The sequence below is a fragment of the Fukomys damarensis genome, unplaced genomic scaffold (genome assembly GCF_012274545.1).
Source record: "Fukomys damarensis isolate Sample0158 unplaced genomic scaffold, DMR_v1.0_HiC HiC_scaffold_34, whole genome shotgun sequence".
NCBI classification, from domain to species: Eukaryota; Metazoa; Chordata; class Mammalia; order Rodentia; family Bathyergidae; genus Fukomys; species Fukomys damarensis.
Window position 1 is genome coordinate 23,789,724 of NW_022900946.1, and position 15,105 is coordinate 23,804,828.

General features: G+C 57.9%; 1 protein-coding gene across 1 annotated transcript in view; it reads left to right on the plus strand.

Annotated features, from left to right (window-relative positions):
* Arvcf (ARVCF delta catenin family member) overlaps positions 1-15,105 on the plus strand; it is a 41,746-nt gene that overhangs the window by 20,140 nt on the left and 6,501 nt on the right. Inside the window, 9 exon segments of the mRNA XM_010620709.3 lie at positions 1,304-1,531; positions 9,420-9,578; positions 9,735-10,261; positions 11,208-11,372; positions 11,428-11,753; positions 12,395-12,578; positions 13,337-13,454; positions 13,817-13,988; positions 14,646-14,663. Coding sequence (XP_010619011.1) covers positions 1,322-1,531; positions 9,420-9,578; positions 9,735-10,261; positions 11,208-11,372; positions 11,428-11,753; positions 12,395-12,578; positions 13,337-13,454; positions 13,817-13,988; positions 14,646-14,663 — 1,879 coding nt within the window. The 5' untranslated portion in view covers positions 1,304-1,321.

Consider the following 15,105-nt stretch of genomic DNA (forward strand, 5'->3'; position numbering starts at 1 on the left):
GTCTCTTGCCTAACCAGCACTGGTGTGGGTGGCCAAGCCCAGTAGTGGCCTTTCTCTCTTTAGGCGCTTTGTCTTTGCAGCAGGCTTCATCTAGGCCAGTGAATGACAGAGTGAGGCCTCTGTGGATATCAGCCACCGCTTGTGACATCCTCATGGAAGAGCCTTTAAATTCAGGCCGTGCATTGGTGCAGGGGTGTGGAATCCAGCACAGTTGGCCTCAGTGGGCTGGCATGGGACCAGCCAGGAGCAAGCCTCAAGCAGCACTGGGCATCGAGCCACACACCAGTCCCTGGGCACTGGAACCACAGGGCCACACCCACCCATGATTGTGAACCTCCATCTGGGCTCTGCGTGCTTGGCATGCTTCTTGTTGCTCCTGAAAAACAAACACACTGGCTAGCCGGGGAATAAGCTGTGGGGGGAAATTGCTGGCTCATTGCTGCAAATGCTAAGCCCTGGAACTCTGGTACCCACAGGGGCAGCGCTAGGTCAGGGCCTGGGTAGACCTGACCCTCCCTGAATGCTGGGCCTCAGTTTCTCAGGCCCCTGCCCTCTTCTGGCTCAGGTTTCATGCATGAGCCACTTGTGAACACAAAGACTGTAAACTTCATGTGGTCCCAGTCAGAACCTCAATCAGGCTTTGACTTGGTTGTCAGCCGGTATGTGAAGCCATGCTGGAGTGGCTGAGTGGTGGCCAGACTCCTTGTCCCCAGGCCAGTGTTGCTGGGAGTGCCAAAGCAGTGGTCATCCCACACCTGCCGCACCTGCCTAGACCCTGCACCTGGTGGCAGTAGAGCAACTTCTCACTCACTTCCTGCCTGCTGGCTACACCAGCTCTGCCATACCTACTGTGTGGCTGCAGATGGTCTCTCACCCTATGTAGATCTCAGTGCCACCTCTGTGAAGGGACCGGGAGGTCCCGTGAGATTGAAATGACCCAAAATGTGCTATGGGAAGCAGAGGACTTAGAAGATGGTGAGCACTTATCAGCAGGCCAGCCCCTCCTTCCCTTCCCACAAGGTGCTGAGATACCTATGGTCCACAATCCTGCTAAGCCTGGCAGGAAGTGGAGGAGGCTGGGCCAGAGCCCCATGCCTCATAGGGAGAGATCTGGCTGCTTCCGGCCAGTCTCGGATTAATGGCTTTTAATTTAGAATTTAATCAATGCAGCTTCCTCCAGAGAGCTAGATGCTCTGGTCTGGGAGTGAGTCGTATGATCTGTGAGTGGAGTGGACAGGGTCCCTGTGACATCCTCACTGGCTGCTTCTCTGCCCCTCCTAAGCTTGCTCTGCTTTGCCTGCAGCCGGCTGGTGCCCTGGCCATGGAAGACTGCAACGTGCACTCGGCAGCCAGCATCCTGGCCTCAGTGAAGGAGCAGGAAGCCCGCTTCGAGCGGCTGACCCAGGCACTGGAGCAGGAACGGCGCCATGTTGCCCTGCAGCTGGAGCATGCCCAGCAACCTAGCATGGGCAGTGGTGGTATGGGCAGTGGGCAGTCCCTGCCAATGGCATGGCAACAACTAGTTTTGCAGGTAATAGCCCACTGACTTGGGGAGGGCGAAATATCCAAGTAGGGAAACCATCAGGGGGTCCTGGGTAGACTGCAAGCCATCACGCAGTGGCTTATTGTAAGACGTGCTGGGACTTCTGGGGAGGAAAGGAAAGTGGGACATCTAGAGGTCTGAAAGTTTCACTTGGGTATGTTGGGCACTGTATGAAGAACAGGCTTATATAGCTTGACCCTCAGCTCAGCAGCCCCTGATGGGGGAGCCATCTAGATCCAGGTTGCTGGATAGTGTCTACTCTGGGCAGGTCCTTGAACAGCCCAGAGACACTGAGGGTTTTGCCTACCCTGGAGTCTACCCTGCCCTAACATCCTTCATTGCATGCACTAGTGGGTCAGCACCGGAGGAAACCCCGAGCAAAGCTCTATCTAGGCTCTGTCTACAGCTCAGAGGCTAGCCTGGGAATCAGTTTCTCCACTGGCCACTGTCCTCAGACTGGACTTAGGCCCTACTCAGCCCCAGCCCTGTCTGTTCCCTGGCCAATCTTTGAGAACTATAAATTAGCATGTCCACTCAGGAGTCAGACTTCTTGGTCCCCTCCTACCAAACCTCTCCTTTCTATGGGTGGTGAGGACAGAGTGAAGAAATGCAGGGACCTGCAGTCTGGTGTGGTGACTGCAGTTCTTGTTGGTGAGTCAGGGCTGAGCTCTCCCAGCATCGGTGGAAGAGGAGTCCTCTTCTCCCCATCCAGCTTCGGCTTGGCCTGCTGTGTCCTCTGGGCTCTCAGCAGTGATCCTGTAGGGCCTGTGCAGTAGGATCCTTGGCTCCCTGTGCTCCTAAACTTGGCAGCCACACCCCGCCTCTACACATCCCTACCACCTGCCACATTCCTGCTCTTCTCTAGTCGTGCTGGGCCCCAACCCAGGAAACCGTACTCCCTACCTAAATGCTGGTGATTTGGTCCGGCCTGTTGTCGCTGGAGAAGAAGGGAACGAGGTGCTAATCTCTTCTGAGGCTGTCCAGGTGGGCTCGGCCTAGCCGCACCAGGGCATGTGGAGCTTACAGACAAGCTGCCATCCTTTGTTTCCCAGGACCTGGGATGAGTAACTGCTCCCTAAGGCTGTTCTCTCCTGACAATGGGCAGGTATTTTTCCTGTATCCACTCGAGATCTCTCACACAGAATCACAAGTGCATAGTTAACCAAATGAATGTCTGCAGAAGACCTCAGACCCATCGGGGAACCCTTTTTCCCAGCATCTGGTGCTTAATGGTTTCAGGCAGGCAACACAGCCAGCCACAGAAGCCTGGGACTGAGGGAGGTAGGTCTGGGGGCAAGAGTCCTCTGTAAACCTCAGACCCCAAATATTCCAAAATTCCAGTATTCCCTAAACTCTAGAAGGGAAGTAGAACAGCCCAGCTGGGGTACTTGGGGACAATGGCAGCCAGTAACCCTAAGGCTGCCCTTAGGCGCCAGGCCCTCAGTCCAGCCCTCCCTGGCCGGAACCACTTGTGCTCTCCAGCCCACAGAGAAGTGTGGGAAGAGAGGGCACTGGAGGGTCATTACCCTAGCAGGAACATGTTCCCACAGTCTGCGGCTGCCCCGGCCTCCTGGATGCTGAGGCCTGTGTGGCCTTGGGCCACCACCCCTCCTTGCCCTTGACTTTCTCAGGCAGGGATCAGAGTATGTGTTCCCAGTTGCTGGAGGCACCAGACTGGCCATGTCCAGCTGACACGCTTCCCAGATGAATCTCAGCAGAAGGTACCCAGTGACCTATGTCTAAGTCACAGGTCAGAGCTAGGGTCTCTGAGATGAGAGCTTGGGGTCAGTGACAAGGCAGGTAGCTCGGGGCCAAGGCTGGGGAGCCAGGGTCTGTGACTGCTGCTGTGCCCCCGGGCAGCTCCAGTATCCCAGTGTCCTTGCCATTCTTTCTCTAGCATGAAACATGGAGCAGGAGCAGAGCTGAGCCTCAGCCGGTGGAGGGCTGCCCAGCTTAGTTTAGGGGCACTAGCAGTTGGTAAAATTGGGAAGACCGAATCAGCTTTAAGATAAAGTTGTAAGGTCTTATTCTCTCAGAGCAGTGTGTTCTCCTACTCCTTGTCCTGGGAGGCCATCAGTCAAGACAACTCATCCCTGTCCAGATGGCGGACCTGAGGCTCAGAAGTGCACATACTAGGCGCCCAGAGTGCGTGAACATGTTGGCTGTGTGACTTCTGTGCAGGGCACATCATAGAAGCAGGATGTGGCCTCAGGGAAGGTTCACTTTTTTGAGTGAGATCAGGGAGAGAAGCAGGCCCATGGCCCTCTTGCTGGACCCACTGAGTCTCGGAGGACTGTCCCAGCTCTGTGCATCTCAGAACTGTTTTCATCACTCATGATGCTTGAGCCATTGGCTTGCCTTTGGGGAATGATCCAGGAAGCTATCTCTAGCCCCCCTCCCCGGTTCCTAGGTTCCCAGGTACCTAGGCTCCCAGGTGTGGCTACTAGGGGTTGGGGTTGGGGTGGGGTACACCTTGGTAGAAGAAGCCCTGCATCATTAGTGTCTCTGATGTGCCCCCCAGTCTCCGTCACCACTTCCTAGTAGATCAAATACACAGAAGAGGTCTGAAGCAGGTTTTAGCAAGGGTCCAAGACCAGAAAGATTATCTCATCCATGGTCACCAAGGAGTTGTCTCATGCTCCCGTTTGATCCAGTCTGACTCCCTTCAAAGGATGGGGAGACCCTGGGCTTCTGTGTCTTGATGGGAAGAATCAAACGCGAAAATGAGTCCTCCACCATCTATTCACCAGGTCCTCATTAAGATCTGTGGAGGCCTCTGTGGAAAAAGGGCTGGGCAGAGGCTAGAGGCCTTAAGAGACCTTACAGTTCTGACAGTGCCGTAATTACTGCCTCATCAGGCTGGGGAAACTGAGTCATGGGAGGAGTGACTTGTGCCAATGAAAGTGGCCTCTGCTCTGTAAGGACTCGGTTTCTCCAACTCTATAGGTAGAGGGGTGTATGTGCGCTCATTTACGGGGGGCATATTTAGGCCTGAGACAGACTTGAGTAAAGTCGCCTGGCTGGAAGATGCCACTGCTTGGGGAAGGAGCGACACCTCCCAGACCCCTGCCGGGAACCTGGGAGACGGAATCGGAATCCGCCTGGCTGCTGAGCCCCGCCTACGCCGCGGGGGTGGGGGTGGGGCAGAACCGGCCCCGCCCACTTGGGCGCGGCCCCGCCCTATTGGCTGCTTGCCTTACCCGCCGCCGGGTCCGCCCCCTTGGGGAGCGAGTCTGCCGAGCCCTAGCGGCCCAGGCGCCGGAGTCCGGTCCCGACGCTGACGCTGCCACCACCCCGCCGGCCTGCTCCCCCCGGATCCCCGGCCTGATGCCGGCCGAACTCAGACAGGTTGGAGGGAACTTGGTCCTGGGCAGGGGATGTGGGGGGACACCAGCCTCCCCGGGAAGACCTGCTTTTGTTCCGCGGAGCCGCCAACCCAGGGCAGCTATTGTCTGCGTCCTAGGGTCTGGCAGCCGACCCGGCGGAGTGGCGGGAGGGGGCGCCCCGGCCGGCGGGTCTGCGAGACAGAGCACGGGTTGGGTCCGCAGGGTCGCCGGAGCCGGGGCCAGGGGAGGCGCCCCTGCGCCCCGAATGAGCCAGGAACTGGGTGGCTCTACCTCAGCCAGCACCCGACAGGTGGCGGGAGACCCCCGTGGGGGCCCAGGGCCTTTCCTTCCGAGAGGCCTCTCTGCAGAGGAAGGCTGAATGAATCTGGGGAGAGGACTGACTAGGCCCCTTGGGGGCCTCCCTCGCCTGCCCTCCCCACTCCCCACCTCCTTTACGGGCTCCGACTCCTGGGACCTGCGGAAGAGCTTCTGGAGCTTTAATGGTCCTATCTTTGAGGCCAGCGCACGCGAGAGGAGGAGGTGGAGGCTGGCCCTGCCCACGTGTGGAGGCGGGAGGGGTCTCCGTGCAAACGGGGCTGTCGTCCTCCCTGTACTGTACTGTCTTTGCTGGGGGGGGGGTCAGTAACAGGAAATTTGAGGCTCAGTGGAGGAGTGGCCACTCAAAAGACCCCTTGTGGTGGGCTTGAGGTCTCACCGGCCTATGAGGACCCTTGGGTCCCTGTCTATTTTGCAGCTCGAGTATGGCCCCTGGGTCTGACTTCCCCAAAGATGAAGCTGTCTATGGGGGAACTCTCGATGTCAGTACGGTTCAGCTTAGCGAAGCTGGGGTAGGTGACAGCTCGCTTCCCCAGCTTGTTCTCCCTGCCTGATGGGCACAGGATACTCCTTGGCCTTCCACCTACTCTGCAGGAGACCACCCCTGGCAGGTGCACAGTGGAGGAACTGTGGAGAGTGATCTCCGGGTTCCTCCAGGCTGGGCAGAGGCTGTGGGTACCAGAGGAGAAGGTGTTTTGTGGTGGCCAAGGGGCTTGCTGCCTGGTGAGTTGCCAACCTGACTGTTCTGCCTGGGATGGCCACTTTGGGGTTGAGGGAATTGGAACTGTTACTCCTCCACTCCTTTATCTGCCTGGTAGTAACCATCCCGAGCCCTCTGAGGTCCTGGCCTAGAAGCTGTGGCCTCCAAATGTGCAGCCTCACTTTAACCTGTTCCTTGTATATGTAGGGGCCTTGAAAAGGTGGGTGCTAATCTGTGAAGTACATAGCCGTGAGCTTTGATCCATAATTTTGTTTTTCTGCTCCCCACATTCCTTGGATCTGGTCACATAAGTGTGCCTGGCCACCTGTGCCCTTCCACTATCTGCGGTACTTTTTTTTTTTTTTAGTACCGGGGATCGAACTCGGGACCTTGTGCTTTTGAGGCAGGTGGTGGAACCACTGAGCTAAATCCCCCAGCTCCTTCTAGTATCTGTGTGAGGAAGCTAAGCCTCCGGTGTCTGGCCGGGCCCAGGGTCTCAGGGTATGCGTCAGAGTAGTGAGTGCATAGATCTACCTCCCTGGGCACTTTGGTCCCTCCCACAAGCACTTGTAGGAAAACCTAGGCCTGGGCTTGGTACCACAGGTGGGAGGGCCCTGGATGGATTTCAGTCTCAAAGGTGAGTGATGGGAGGCTGGGGCTAGGGAGGAGTGACAGTAGATGGCTGGCTGGACCCGGACGGTATGTCCAGAGGAAACAGCCTAGAGTTGGGTCTTGGGCACTGGTAGTGTGGGGCTGCAGGAATAGGTTCCTTGGGAATGAGCTGGCCTAGGTAAGTGGATGTGAGTTGGGGAACCCAGAGTAGAGCACCCCAGCTAGTCCACTCTGCTGAGTGTTGTGTGCTGGTTAACAGCCCACCATCCCATGAAGCTTTGCAGAGCCTGAGCTACCAGATGGTTTCAGGCCCTTCTCTGCAGTAGGCTTCAGTCTACCATTTGCCACTCTGAGACCCCCAGATGGTCTCAGATGGGTGGATGACTGGGGTGGTTCGTACTCCATCCTTGCATATTGCTAGCACCTCTCAAGGCCTTGCATGGACCAGGGTCTGGACAGTGGGTGAAGACATGAGAAACAGGTACTCAGATATGTTCCTCTTGGGGCAGTAGGCGTTGTGCACTTGGGGTGCTGTTAGACCCACATTCCTGTGCATAAGCCTGTGTGCCAGGCTAGGTGCTCATATACTTGTAGACATGCACATGTTTCTGAAGGATTGGGTACATGTGTGTTTGTGTCAGACCCCAGTCCCTGCGTGTGTGCCGTGGCATGTGTAAAAAGGCCGCGGAGAGCACGGATGACTCACCCTCCCCCCTGGGTGAAGTCATTGCCCATTTTTAGCTCCCTGAGGTCATTTGCCAGCAGGGACTCTTGGTGCCTCAGGATCCTGCTGTCCAGCTTTGGGTCTTAGTGTTAGTAGATGGTGTTTCAGTGTTGTCAGAGCTCGGCTGGGAACCTGGTTATCCTGGACCATCCGACTCAGCCCTGTCTGACCCTTGCCGTTACCAGGGTAGGAAGAAGAAGCTGGGCTGCAGAATGGCCTTGAGGTTATCAGAATGTCTGTCTTTCCCTTTCTTCCCCACTTGTCCTACTGCCTTGCTGTGCGATCTATGCTGAATATTTAATGCATGCAAATGTATGCAAATCTACTAAGGGGCCCTAGCTCACTGGCAGTGTCCTGGGCAACACATCGCCTCAGTCTTGTTCCTCTCACTACTCTGCTCTCAGGAATGCAGCCTCTCAGTGCCTGGCCCAGCGTGTTGGAGCACTGATTAGCTACCAGGACTCAGCAGAGAGAGCTGGGTCCTGACCTGCAGTCGCCAAATACAGACGAGGCAGCCCGGGTCCCAGCAGGGTCACTTTCCCCTTCTTTACTCTCCTGCTCTGGACCTGTCCTGACTTCCTGGTTGCCTTGGAGAAGAGCCCAGGCCACCCTGCCTGGCAGCCTGCCAGTTGTCCCCACTCTGGGCCTCAGTATATTTCTCTTTCCCAGGAAACAGGGTCTCCTCTTCCTGGCTAAGTCCCAAGAGTGCATTCCACCCCATTCTAAGACCCAGATGATGGCTGTCAAGGCCCTGTCCCCAAGGGGTGAGGTGAAGCACAAAGGTTCCCTTGTCAGACAAGTGCCTAAAATCTTCCACCTGGCAATTGTGAATTTGTCCCTCTGCTGGGCCTGAGTTTCCCCATCTATGAAGCCGTTTCTTGTTCTCTTAAGGCCCTGCTTCTGGGAAGGCACATCCTTCATCTCCACTCTTCTCTGTCGCCAGAGCTCGAGAGTTGCATCTGTCCTAATATGTTAGTTCAACCTCTCCCCAGAGCCCTACTCTGATCCACTAGGGGTCAAGCATTCCTTCAGGACAGCTCCCTACCGGAGGGAGCCTCCTGTCCTGAAAATCTCTGGAACCAGGTCATGAGGGCAGCCCTGGGCACCTCCCAAGCCTAGAAAAGGACTCTGGAGCAAGGTTGATGCAGACTGAATTGCTGGCCCTTGGGGCCCTGGCAGGGGACCCATCCTGAAAGGCCCTGGGACCTGGGACCTGGGCCACAGATTGGGGCATACCTTCCTGTTGACCTGGTCTTAGCTACCCAGGAATGTGCTCCCGCCTCTTCCACCCACCACAGCTTCGGTTTCAGCCCTCCCAGTCCTGGCGGATGCTGACCTCAGGATGTTGGCATAGTGGCACCCTGGAGCTGGGGACCTGAGTGGGCGGAAGCCCAGGGACAGACTGTGGCTCCTGGGTCTCCTCTTGCTGCTCACCATCTCAGGGACTGGCTTGTCCTCTTTGAGGCTCAATTTCCACTGGCAAGTCCAGCAAGTGGGCATGTGGGCCTTCGGAGGGCCTTAGTCCAGAGTTTTCCTGCCTGTAATTCCACCATCATCCCCCCCTCTGCAAAGGGATAGCAACGTAGATGCACCCATAGATCTGTCATCTCCAGTCCTTGATAGCACACTCAGGGTCTCTATTGGGGGTGCTGGCCTGTGGTCTGAGGTAGGGCCAGACCATGCCCAGGCCGTGCCCCAAGAGTGTCTGGGCCGGAAAGAGAAGGATATTTTGGTTCTCTGGGTACACAGTGCATCCTGGGAGCGGGGTATTTCTGTCATGCAAGGGGGCCTGGTTGGTGTTGTTGGCAGGAGGCTGGGTGTGGACACAGAATTTAGTGAGTGGTGCTGAAACTGCCACTTGAACATTTGTGCATCGCAAGTTTCTGGGATGGTGCAGGGAGGAGACCCCAGGACACCTTGAGGGTCAAGCATGGTGTGGCAAGTACACATTGGGAAGATATCCTGCAGGTTCCTGCTGGCTTCTCCTAGCGCTTGGAGTTCATGCTTTACAGTTCAGAGAGGGCCACCTATGTTTTTCTGCCAACTCTGCCCGAGGAGGCTCTAAGACAGGGGTGGGGATCCTAGTGTCCTGGCTGGCATGAGCTAAGGAAGGCACCCACATTCCAGAGACATATCAGCTGCAGGTCCTGTCCCTGACACCTTCCCCTCTACCCCTAGGAGCACAGCCCAGGCAGCCAGGCATCGCTGGCCACAATGCCAGAGGCACCTGAGGTGCTCGAGGAGACTGTGACAGTGGAAGAGGACCCTGGCACGCCCACCTCCCACGTGTCCATTGTCACATCTGAAGATGGAACAACCCGGCGTACGGAAACCAAGGTATGGCTGGGACCAGGTTCCTCTGCAGAGTGGGTGTGGGCCAGCCCCTATGGCTGCCTCTTGTTTGGGTTTAAAGTGGAGGTCACACTGGCCTACCAGAGTGCTGTCCAGACCCGTCGGGCTGCCCAGCCTACCTGCCACCTGCCTATCCACTAGGTCACCAAGACAGTCAAGACAGTGACCACGAGGACAGTACGCCAGGTGCCTTTGGGCCCAGATGGACTCCCCCTGCTGGATGGCGGCCCCCTGCTTGGCCCTTTTGCTGATGGCCCCCTGGACCGGCATTTCCTGCTTCGCAGTGGTGGCCCGGCAGCCACACTTTCCCGAGCCTACCTCAGCAGTGGGGGTGGCTTTCCCGACGTCCCCGAGCTTCGTGATGGCCCTAACTATGGCAGCCTGTCCCGAGGGCTCGGAGTGCGACCTCCGCGCACTGGTCCCCTTGGCTCCGGACCTGGCGATGGGTGCTTTACACTGCCTGGCCGCCGGGAGGCCTTCCCTATGGGTTCTGAGCCTGGGCCGCAGAGCGGCCGCTCGCTGCCTGAGCGTTTCCAGGCAGAGCCCTATGGCTTGGAGGATGACACACGCAGCCTGGCTGCTGATGATGAGGGTGGCCCTGAGCTGGAGCCCAACTATGGCACAGCCACACGGAGGAGACCTGACTGTGGGCGGGGCCTCCGTGCCAGGTGAGCACTCTGTTCCTCTTCTGGGAAGTCCACCTTCCATTCCGGCACCCAGAGTACCAAGCTACCAGGGCTGAGTGAGTCATGCACACTTTAGTTTGAATTAGCCTCATCTCTTCTCAAGGACAGCAGTAAGGACAGGCCCTGAGATGGTAGGCGTCAGGCTGAATGGAAGAGACACTGGTGACAGTGCTTGACATCTGCTTTGCTCCGGGCAGGTAGCTGTCAAGACCTGAGCACAAGAGGTTCAGGGTGTGTTACTCTGAGTTTGAGGTCCCAGCCTCTGCCTGGGGCTCAGTCTCCCCATGTGCAGAATCCAGAGCCCTAGTCCCTTTTGGCACATCCCATGGTTCTGTCCTTATGCAGCATAAGAGCACAACCATAGGTCTAGATTCCTATGTGACTGGGCTGATCACCTACACTTTCTAGCCTTGTTCTTTCACCAGAGAGGGGGTTTAGTGACTAAGCCACAAGGCTGTTAAGAGCCAAGGACATCTTGGACCCTGCAGAACTGGTGGTCTCACTATCCCTTTGATGGTTCTAGTAGAACAGCCAGATGCAGGGAGGGTTGCAGCTCACCTCACATCCTGACACCAGCCGGATGACCTTACGGAAGGGAGTAGTGACCCCCCCCCACCATCCCATCATGGATGGATGTTCCTTGGAAACACGTTTAGCTCCTGTTGACGGGAGTGAGCTCCCCGTTCTGGGAAGGATGTAAATCCTGATGACCATTGCTCAGGACGTGTCTCAGAGTCAGTTGTTGCTCAGCTGGGATGTGACTCTTAGTGCCCAGTCTATGCTCTGGGATGAGACAGATTCTCTCCTCTCAGCCCTGCTCTGAGATTCACAGAATTCTGGACAGTGTCAATGGTAGCTCAGAGGGCAGGGTCGGCGGCTGAAGTCCTGAAGCCGTGAAGGTGCTCACATACCCTACTCGTCTGCACAGGACCTATGAGGAGACCACAGATGACGCTGGTGAGCTGATCGACGAGAGGCCCCCATTCCTGGCAGCAACAGCTCCACTAGCCCAGCCCGAGCGGGGCAGCCTGGGCAGCCTGGACCGGGTGGTGCGGCGCTCGCCTTCAGTGGACACGGCTGAAGTCCTGAAGCCGTGAAGGTGCTCACATACCCTACTCGTCTGCACAGGACCTATGAGGAGACCACAGATGACGCTGGTGAGCTGATCGACGAGAGGCCCCCATTCCTGGCAGCAACAGCTCCACTAGCCCAGCCCGAGCGGGGCAGCCTGGGCAGCCTGGACCGGGTGGTGCGGCGCTCGCCTTCAGTGGACACAGCAGGCTGCCCCTCCTCGTAGCGCTGCTGGACCACCCTCGGGCAGAGGTGCGGCGCCGGGCCTGTGGGGCCCTGCGCAACCTCTCTTATGGCCGTGACACTGACAACAAGGCAGCTATCCGCGACTGCGGCGGTGTCCCCGCCTTGGTGCGCCTGCTGCGGGCTGCCCGTGACAACGAGGTCCGCGAGCTGGTCACCGGTGAGTAGAGCTGGCTGCGCTCACTCTTCCCCAGGAAAAGAGGGAGGACGGCAGGGCTCGGCCTGAGGGGTGAGCCCGTGGGGGCGGGGAGCACCCAGCTGCTAGAACGGCTCGCCCCGGGCGCAGGCACCAGGCCCAGATGCTGTGGTGGGTCTGTCTGTCCCGTGGGGGCACTGAGCCCAGGAGAGAGGTCCCCTTCCTGCGTGTCCCTGTAGTGTCCCCTCCTCTCTGGTTCCCAACCCATGACAGTGCAGCGGCAGGGCTTGTGCACTGTAGGACCTGAAGGACAGGTGGGTCCCAGGGGCGTTATGAAGCAGAGAATGAGTAGGAAGAGGAGCTGCCACCTCCTCCTCTGTACCCCACCCCTTCCCGCCCAGCTGGAAGTCATCTCAGGCGCTGCGTATATATTTTGACCAGGCCAGAACAGGCCCCAGAACTTCTCACAACTTCTGTTACCTTCCTAATTGCCTGTGTGGGCCAGGCTACAGCTCAGTGGCAGGGCACTTGCCTAGCCTGAGCTAAGGCCCTAGGTTAACTCCTCAGTACCGAAAACAAAACGCAGTAAGTGACAAAGCTGTACTAACTTCCTGTTTGGACTGGGGCACAGGGAGGTCAGTGTGGTGCTTGGTGGTACCTCATAGGCACACTGTGGAACCTGTCATCCTATGAGCCCCTGAAGATGGCCATCATTGACCACGGCTTGCAGACGCTGACACACGAGGTCATCGTGCCCCACTCAGGCTGGGAGCAGGAACCGAACGAGGACTCCAAGCCTCGAGATGCCGAGTGGACGACTGTTTTCAAGAACACGTCAGGCTGCTTGAGGTGTGGACAGTGGCCACTCTTGGGCTTATTCCCTCAGGCTGCCTGGTTGCCCCATTGGTCAGGGAAGCTGGAGGGCATACCGGAGCCAGCGTGCATACCTGGCCTCATCGCGGGACTGCTGAGTTCTCAGGGTTCCAAGCAACATGGGTCTTAGGAGCTTCAGAGCCACATCCCAAGTTGTATGAGTGAGAAATGTGCTTGATGGGGCTTTCCTCACCCCAAGGGCACCCTCCCAAGGTCTCCACCATGCGGCCCTGCCTGTGCTCCTGGCTCCCCCACAGCCAGGGAAGGGCAGCAGACTTCTCATCTCCAGTCTGCTTCTGACTGAGACCCTCCACATCCACCGTCCACCCTGTGACCCCTGCTCTCCCTGTCTCACTCCTGGGAGGCCCTGTAGAGACCGCAGACGGAGTCCTGAGACCTATGATCCTGCCTGTCCCTGTGACCCCGTAGAATCCTGACCTTGGAGCAAGTTGGGACCCAGAATTGCCGCTGAGATGGTGGGCGGAACCGTCCATGCACAGATTGAGGCCTCTTGGGTCTACCTCCATCCTTTTCCGATTCACCTGGGGCTTGAGGGTGGCCTGGGCTCCCTGCTTCAGCTTCACTGTGTCTAGGCTGTGCTATTCTGTCCCAGTAGCCTCACTGTGGCAGCAGCAGGGCTCCTTGTGCAGATGAAGACAAGCCCAAGGCCAAGCGTGGTGCTGGGGGACTTACCATGGGGCCCAGGGGTCACTAGGCCTGCTCTTGGCCACCAGGAATGTGAGCTCTGATGGTGCCGAGGCCCGGCGGCGACTCCGAGAGTGTGAGGGTCTGGTGGATGCCCTCCTGCATGCGCTGCAGTCAGCTGTGGGCAGGAAGGACACAGACAACAAGGTGGGCACAGCCTCAGAACCTCTCACCAAGGGCAGTGCAGGAATGGGATGCAAGTCCAGAGCCATCTGGAGTGGTTCAGGGGAATGGGAGTGTGGATCTGGACACAGCCCAAGGTGTATTGGCCACGCTGGGAAGGGGATGCAGCCCTACACATGGCAAGAACTACTCGAGGTGTACTGGGGAGCGGTCCCTGGCGGTTACCTCCTGTGTGGACCCCCAGCTCAGGCTTGCCTGTGTCTATGCTTGGTGTCCTCTGGCAGTGCCAGTCTTTCCTGAGGGCTGGCTCCATGCACGGAGTCCTGGGATGGTGAGCAGCCCCCACGTCCCATGGCCCTGCTCCACCAGGTCACCTCTCCCAACAGTCAGTGGAGAACTGCGTGTGCATCATGCGGAACCTGTCCTACCATGTGCACAAGGAGGTGCCCGGTGCTGACAGGTACCAAGAGGCTGAACTCGGGCCCCCAGGCAGCGCTGCAGCCTCCCAGCGCCGGAGGAGGGATGACACCAGCTGCTTTGGTGCCAAGAAGGCCAAAGGTGGGTGGGTGATGCTGGGACACTGCTCTACACTCCCATCCTAGGCGAGAGGCTCACCACGCCCATGGTAGATGGTCATGAAAGCCAGAGGCTATCTGGTCATCTCCCACGGGGCAGGTCAGGAAGCTGGGGGCTGAGAAGGGTGCGCTGCCCTGGGTCACACTGCCAGTTGGGTCAGGGTTCAGACCCAAGCTCCGCTTCCCCTCTGCAGTGGTGACCTCCCGGTGGGTGTCCACACGATGGTCTCCACTACTGCCCACACCCTGTCCCTGAATTTTGGGGAAGTGCTCTGCAGGCCTGTGAGTTTGGAAAGTGCCACAGGTGACCCTGCGCTCCTTGCAGGCCCTGATAAGTCCCAGCATACCTGGGTGAGGCCCTTGCTGCACACCATCCCCTTTTGGTACCTGCAAGGTGCAGGTTCCAGCAACTTCCATCCCTTACAGCAGTAGTGGAACTTGTTCGATCCCTTCACTGCCCCTCTGGTCCCGGGCCTCTCCTTCCCTGTCCCATGGGTGGGTCCCCAGCCCTAGATTATTCAGGGTGAGATCCACACCCCACCTGCTTGACCCAGGGCATGCAGTGGGAACATAAGAGCATGGGGCGGGTGCACCTGCTCAGGTTCGTCTCCTCTTTCCTGTGCTTCCTTCGGCCGCCCAGAGGAGTGGTTCCATCAAGGTGAGTCTCTGTTTGTCCTATGCTCTGTTTGTCCTGCTGTCCAGGACTGGCAGGTGCATTGGGTACCAGGGAGATGCCTGTCCCCAGTTACTCAGGCAGTTATTTCTATGACAACTGAAGGGCAGCTGGTGCAGTGAGTGGGCTCCTGGGATGCCTTCCAGCCTCAAGGCTCTGCTCCCAGTCCCATCAAAGGGCCATCTCCATGACAACTGGGGACATGACAAATGCAAGAATGTGAGCCCAGGGCTGGTGGGGTGGCTGCAGGGCTGCCTCCTGTAGCCAGACTCAGCTTCCTAGTCAGGACTATAGCAGAGCACAGTGGGCAGGACCCAGGGTGCGTCCATACCCAGGGGAACTAGGGGCCAGTCTGCCCCTCTGGTAGAATGGGGTGGTTTGTGGCTTAGGCTCATAAAGTTCCCATGAGGATGGGCAGGGCAGGGGC